The sequence below is a fragment of the Microtus ochrogaster genome, chromosome 24 (genome assembly GCF_000317375.1).
Source record: "Microtus ochrogaster isolate Prairie Vole_2 chromosome 24, MicOch1.0, whole genome shotgun sequence".
NCBI classification, from domain to species: Eukaryota; Metazoa; Chordata; class Mammalia; order Rodentia; family Cricetidae; genus Microtus; species Microtus ochrogaster.
This window is the reverse complement of record NC_022024.1, coordinates 19967081-19973676: the sequence shown is the minus strand read 5'-3', so window position 1 is coordinate 19973676 and position 6596 is coordinate 19967081. Positions and strand designations below refer to the sequence as shown.

The following is a 6596-nucleotide window of genomic DNA, read 5'->3' as shown; positions in this document are numbered from 1 at the left end:
AAAATATATAAAATGTATTTTATCTTACCACATGGCTTCTCTATAATAGCAATTTTGGTTTTTATTAGAGAACACATCTTGTCTTTTGAGTTTTCTGGAAAACACTTCCTATTGGAGATAAACAGATCCATGGAGAATCTCTTGATCTGCAATGGACATCACCCTGAGATTCATGAATCAAACTTGACCAAGATTATATAATTGGTATCACATGCATGGAAACATTCACTTCTATAATGCATGAATCTAATGCTATACTTAGGTCGATATCTTGACATAGTTTGAAACCCATTTCCTGCACATTTATCAGAAGCAAAAAAAATTGATCCAATATTTAAAAACAATATTTGATAAATTATTAAAGTGATAGAAAATTTTAATGCTGGAAAACATCTAGGAGCCAACATCAGCTTTCTAGAGTTTCATCCTGGGCTTCTATTCCAAGTCTCTTTTTCTCATTCAGAGAATGGAGGTTAACAGAGGCCAAAATTTAATTATCTCCTTTTACCCAGTTCTGCAGACTTTCAGATGAAACTGTAGTGAAAAATAAACTTCCCTACAACTCACTCCCTCAGACATGAAACCAGAGGATCTAAACTAGAAGGAACATATAGCATAGCTTGATGTCTTCCCTACCCAGTCATAACTGAATAATTTTTTCCAAATCACTAACAAGCAAACTAAAAGCACATAATTACACGAGAGGATGGATTTCCCATAAAACAACATTCGCTGGCATTTGAAGCACATCTTAAAAAGACTCAGAACACATACATTTCATTTAAATATTTATTTTCAAGTTGTGGGAGTGTTTTTACCCATTCAATCTGTGGGTATAAACACCCTAAGGCAGGATGAAAAACTATATATTTCAGCAAATTGGCAAGGAACTGATATGAAAAACATAGTATGAATTTTCTTGGATAAAAATAATGAAAAATCAAGCAGAACATCCTTTCACTGAATTTTATGTTCCAAATTCAGTTACTAGCATGGGAAATTACTGGGCATTTGACCATACACTAGGTATTGATGGCACAGAAATTAGGAAACAGAATTCTCCCCTCAATATAGAATTATCTAAAGGAGGGATGGTTTTAATGTATTTCCTTTCCCAGTATCTCCCAACTCCAAACTATCATCATTCCTTGGCCAATACACAGTAATCACTCTTTAAAAGCATTTTCTTTTTGTACTTTGATATCTCTGCCCTGTCTTCTCAGTTTCGTCCATTCCCACACTTTTAGAAGAAATACCTCTTAGCCTTGTTTAGATAGTACTCTATCTAATTCCTCTTCAGCCTCATCTTTCACTTCTCCATCTGGTTTACCCAGGTCCAATCACATGAGTTCTTTTTCACTGCTCTGAATCTACACTTTTTCTGGCCATGGATGCTTGAACTTTACAGGTCTCCTACTGACACTTAGCTTTCAAATAGTTGGCATGTTCTCAAAGATGACACACATCATACACTCATAGATGTAAGACACAGCTACTCTTTTTAACAAATCTTCTACCTTCTACAGATCACTGCCATGGGATAATGCTCTTGTATACTGTAAAGATTTGTCACTTGTATTATTTTAACAAAACACTGATTGTCCAGTAGCCAGGCAGGAAGTACAGGAAGGGTGAACAGACTAAGAGAATTCTGGGAGGAGGAAAGGCAAAGATCAGTCATCTGCCAGATGCAGAGGAAGCAAGATGAGGATGCTGCACTGAGAAAAGGTACCAAGCCATGTGGCTAAGCACAGACAAGAATTATGGGTTCATGGAAGTTGTAAGAGCTAGTTGGTAATAAGCCTGAACTAATAGACCAAACAGTTGATAATTAATATAAATGCCTCTATGTGTTTCTTTGGCACTGAACAGCTGTAGGACCAGGCACGACAGAAACTTCTATCTACAGATCACTTTCTAAATATGACATCATGGTGTTGATTTCTTCACAGAACTTTCTGAATAGGGAACAACATCTTGTACCAAGTAGATACATCTTACAAAAGTAAAATAAATCCTTCTCTAAGAATTTGAAGCTAAGTCATAATATTCTCACATTCTGTATTACTGATTAAAAATGTCTATTTTTCTGTCAATCTACAAAGTTATAAAAAGAAATAGAACATATGCTATAAAATGAAAACAATGAGTAACCAAGAGATGCAGAAGTTGCTCAACTATACTAACTTTGGTTGAATCATCTTCATTTTTCAAGGCTTCACTTTATTTGTTTGCAAAACAGAGGGTTGATATAGATTTAAATTGAAAACAATTTTTCAGTTCTAAAAGTCAAATATTAATATTGTCTCAAGTTCTTAATACGAGGTTCTGTGAATTTGTAGACTATGTGCCCTAATTAGTTTTTTTCTTTGATGTCTCATCTTGAGTTTTTTCTCTTATATGTAAATACTGAGTGTTGTAATATTTATTACAACGAGTAACACTGTAATTTATAAAACTATGTTGAATCATGCAGATTTCCTTCTTAGAGATGGGAAATATAGTTCTAATTATTTGTATAACCCTCAACATTAAATACACTCCAATAGAATTAAGAAAAAAAATCAATCTTTACATAAACATTTAAATACACGAGTTGTCACCATTTTCAAGTAAAATGTGGTACATATACACAATAGAGCACTACTCAGTGAGAAAAAAAAAAACACAATGACATCTTGCAATTTGCAGGCAAATGGATGGAACTAGGAAAAAACCATGCTGAGTGAGGTAACCCAGACCCAGAAAGACAAGCATGGTATGTACTCACTCATAAGTGGATAGTAGACATAAAGCAAAGATAACCAGCCAACGGTCCACAGAGAAGCTACTTAACAAAAAAAGACCTTAAGAGAGGCATACATGGATCCCACTGGGAAGAGGAAATAGACAAGATCTCCAGAGTAGGAGAGGGATGGGGAGGAGAAGGAGAACATTAGGGAATGGGATGGTAAACGTGGGGGAAGGGCAGAGAGGGAGAGCGAGGAAAGAGGTATCTTGATAGAGGGAACAATCATGGGGTTAGCAAGAAGTCTGGCACTAGGCAAATTTCCAGCAATCCACAAGGATGACCCCAGCTATGACTCTAAGCAATAGTAGAAAGGGTGCCTGAACTGGACTTTCCCTGTAATCAGATTGATGACTAACTTAATTGTCATCACAGAACCTTCATCCAGCAACTGATGGAAGTAGATTTACAGCTAAGCCTTGGGCTGAACTCCCAGAGTTCAGTTGAAGAGAGGGAGGAGAGACAATATGAGCAAATGGATTAAGACCATGGCAGGGAAACCCACAAAAACAGCTGACCTGAGTTAGTGGGAGCTCACTGACATTGGACTGACAACTGGGGAACCTGCTAGGACAAAACTAGGACCTCTGAATATTAGTAACGGTTGTGTGGCTGGGCAGTCTGTGGGGCACTGGCAATGGGACCAGTATTTATCCCTAGTACATGAACTGGCTTTTTGGAGTCCTTTCCCTATATATATATATAAGGTATAGGGATACCTTGTTCAGCCTAGATATGGGGGAAGGTGCTTGGTCCTGCCTCAAAGTGATATGACATACTTTGTTGACTCCCCATGGGAGGCCTTACACTCTCTGAGAAGTAGATATGAGGTGGGGTGAAACTAAGGTAGGAGGAGTGGGAAGGGGGGAAGGAGAGGGAACTGGGATTGGTATGTAAAATAAAAAAAAACTGCTTTTAAAAAAGAAAATAAAAAAGGTATTTTCAAAAAAAGAATTCTCAAAGCAACTGACGTCTGAAGTTAGATTCCCTTTCTTTTGCTTTCACAGTGCTCGTGATTGAACACTAGGTCTCACCTGTGCTAGGCAAGGGCCGTACCAATGAGCCACAACCCTGGTTGTAGTAGTGATTTTTAATAATGGTCTCAAACGTGGCCGTAGTGGGGTATAAGGAAATTCACTGTGTGGATCCCTATTCACTACATAATGATGGCGGACACTAGCTCTGAAGATATGGGAAGCAGGACCAGTTTGAAACAAAGGAAACAAACAAGCAGGAAGGTGGAGAACAGCACATCTACTTCCTAAAATGCCTCTGAAAGGCAACAGTCCTCTCATGCTCTAGCAAAATAATCGTGGAGATGATTTGATGTGTGGTAGGGGACCCCAAACCAGCAGGTATGAGAAACACCCTAATTTGGAATGCTTCAAATAGGAAAAGTTGTGAAAATTATAATAAATTCTGAAGCCAGGTTGAATTACTCCATCATTATCATAACACATGGTAAACGAGAAAAGACAGAGTGGTCATATACATGCTTTTATATCATGTGTTCTGCCTAAAACAAAGCATCATGTGACTAGGTTCACATGCATACACATATAATAACATACACATGAAAAGATTCACGTGTGGTTGGTTCAGTGTTTCCTGCATTTTATTATTTCCATTCTTCTACACTCCTAGCCATCACTTCTGCTTCTTTCTTTCTAGCTGAAAACTGGAAGAAGGAACTGTACCATAGAGGAATAATAGCTGTATTTCCTAAGGATTTCATTTCTGAACATGTTTACATTTACTACCCAATAATACCTAACACATAAAGTCAGCAGTAATTTTTTTTAACTCACTATCTTGTTTCTCATGGGCTTAGCAAAAGAAAATGCTTGATGCTATTGTTCCTTGAGAGACAGCCCATCTACAAATCTGGTAGATCCAGCACATCTTATCCCACACCAGCCAGCTGTATACTTTGGTGGCTAAACACATGAGTCACGATAATGATAGAGTGTTATGTAAGCTCATTCTGAACTGATTAAGACCAAGGCTAAATGCCATGAGACAGACATTCCTTGCACTTGTTATAGCTTATGCTTGGCCTCACTCTTAGGTATTTACAGCCTGGTATACATACATATCTTCCAGAAAGCAAGCCGTTGAGGCCAAAATGTAAACTCCTAAAACATCAAGTTGGCATGCTCCATGAGCAATACATTACTGTGCAGAATGAAAGAAAAAAAAAAGAAGCTAATATTTTTATTATAAACTATGCCTCAGACAAAGAGCTAGACGCTTTCCTGATGGGATCTCATTTAAAATGCTGTGCTGAACTTGAAAGAAACAATTGGAAACCTGCCTAGTCCATTAAAGGCCAATGAAAATTCGCTGAAGGAAAATGTAGTGCGGAGCCCTCCTGAGTGTGACGTTTTAAATGGAAACGGAAGGATGTAGCGTGTGGCTAAACCTGGAAAGAGGAAGTCAGCCTCCTCCCAAAGGTCTCTGACCAGCAAAGAACCAAAATCTCCCTTCAGCATGGACAGCAGAGGTGGGGGGGGGGTGTCATGAGAAAAGCATCACCACTCACCATAGTGCATGTAACAGTTTCCTTTGGTGGGATCCAGCTCAATGGCCTTCAAGAAGAACTTTTCGGCCTCACTCTTACGACCCTTGAAAAACAGAGAAAATGGATGATTCAGCAGCGGATCACGATGAATTATTTTTCACCTCTGGACACAAACGAAATACTCTAATGTCTACAGATAAACAGTGCTGGGGAAACACCCTTATTCCTTCTAACTGAGGTTGACCGAGGAGCATGTGTTGAGAGGAAAGACTGATTTCAGGATCCTGGGAAGCATCAAGAAGAGAAGACTAGAAGGGATGGTGAGTCCATCCATGTGATCAAAGAGGAGGCTGGGGAGCTGAAAGGGATTTTATAAGTGTCATAGAAATAAAAAGGGTAAAACGGGTTATAGAAACGCCATTGCCATTTTTAGCTTTTCTTTGGGTAGTGCATGTGCATCACATGAGTATGCATAGATGCACACACATGTGGCAGCCAAAAGATGATCTCAGATGTTAAATATTTACTTCTTATTTCATGTGAATGAGAGCTTTTGCCTGCAATGTATGTATGTGTATCATGTGACTGCCTGGAGCCTACAGGGGCCAGAAGGGAGTATCGAATCCCCTTAACTAAACTTCATGCTAGCTGCCATGTGGGTTCTAGGAACAGAACCTGGGTTCTCTGGAAGAGCAGCAAGAGCCCTTAAATGTTGAGCTGCCTCTCCAGGCCCCCAAAATCTGTTCTGATGATTGAGCTCAGACACTTGCAGGGCCTTTTACCAACTGAGCTACTGCCAAGTGCTTTCACTTTCTGTTTTATTGTCTTTATTATTTTATCTTAATAAAGTATTCCCTCAGCTCCCATCACAGTGGTTACTGCCAATAGGAGTTATGCAGTGAGAGTGAAAATGTAGCACAGCTCCAACTATCAAGTTCCATTCTGCTTGTCTTACACTAATTTCATGTAGAGGCAGATGAGCTAGGAATGGCTTAGACACGGGGATTTTAATTGAGAGAAAGTGCGTGTACACCTACTTAACACTGGAGAGAAGAGTCCAGAGCATGCCTGAGACTATAAAAAATATTCAGAATACTGTTAACTTCTCAAGCAAGCCAGAACGGAAGACATAGACCTATAATTCTAAGAGTTCTCCTGTAGTCAGGAGGCTGAAGCTTGAGGACCACAAATTCCACAAGCCTGTGTTGGCTACCAAATGGGTAACCAGGGCAACTTATGAAGACTCTGTCTCAAAAATAATAAGCTAAAAGGCAGGTAGCTATAGCT

The 6596-nt window shown here is 39.0% G+C and overlaps 1 protein-coding gene across 1 annotated transcript in view; it reads right to left on the bottom strand.

Moving 5' to 3' along the window:
• The window catches only part of Tmtc2 (transmembrane and tetratricopeptide repeat containing 2), a 382576-nt gene that overhangs the window by 80926 nt on the left and 295054 nt on the right, over positions 1 to 6596 (bottom strand). Inside the window, exon 9 of the mRNA XM_005358105.3 lies at positions 5331 to 5412. Within this exon, the coding sequence (XP_005358162.1) occupies positions 5331 to 5412 (82 nt within the window). The remainder of the gene's footprint in view (positions 1 to 5330; positions 5413 to 6596) is intronic.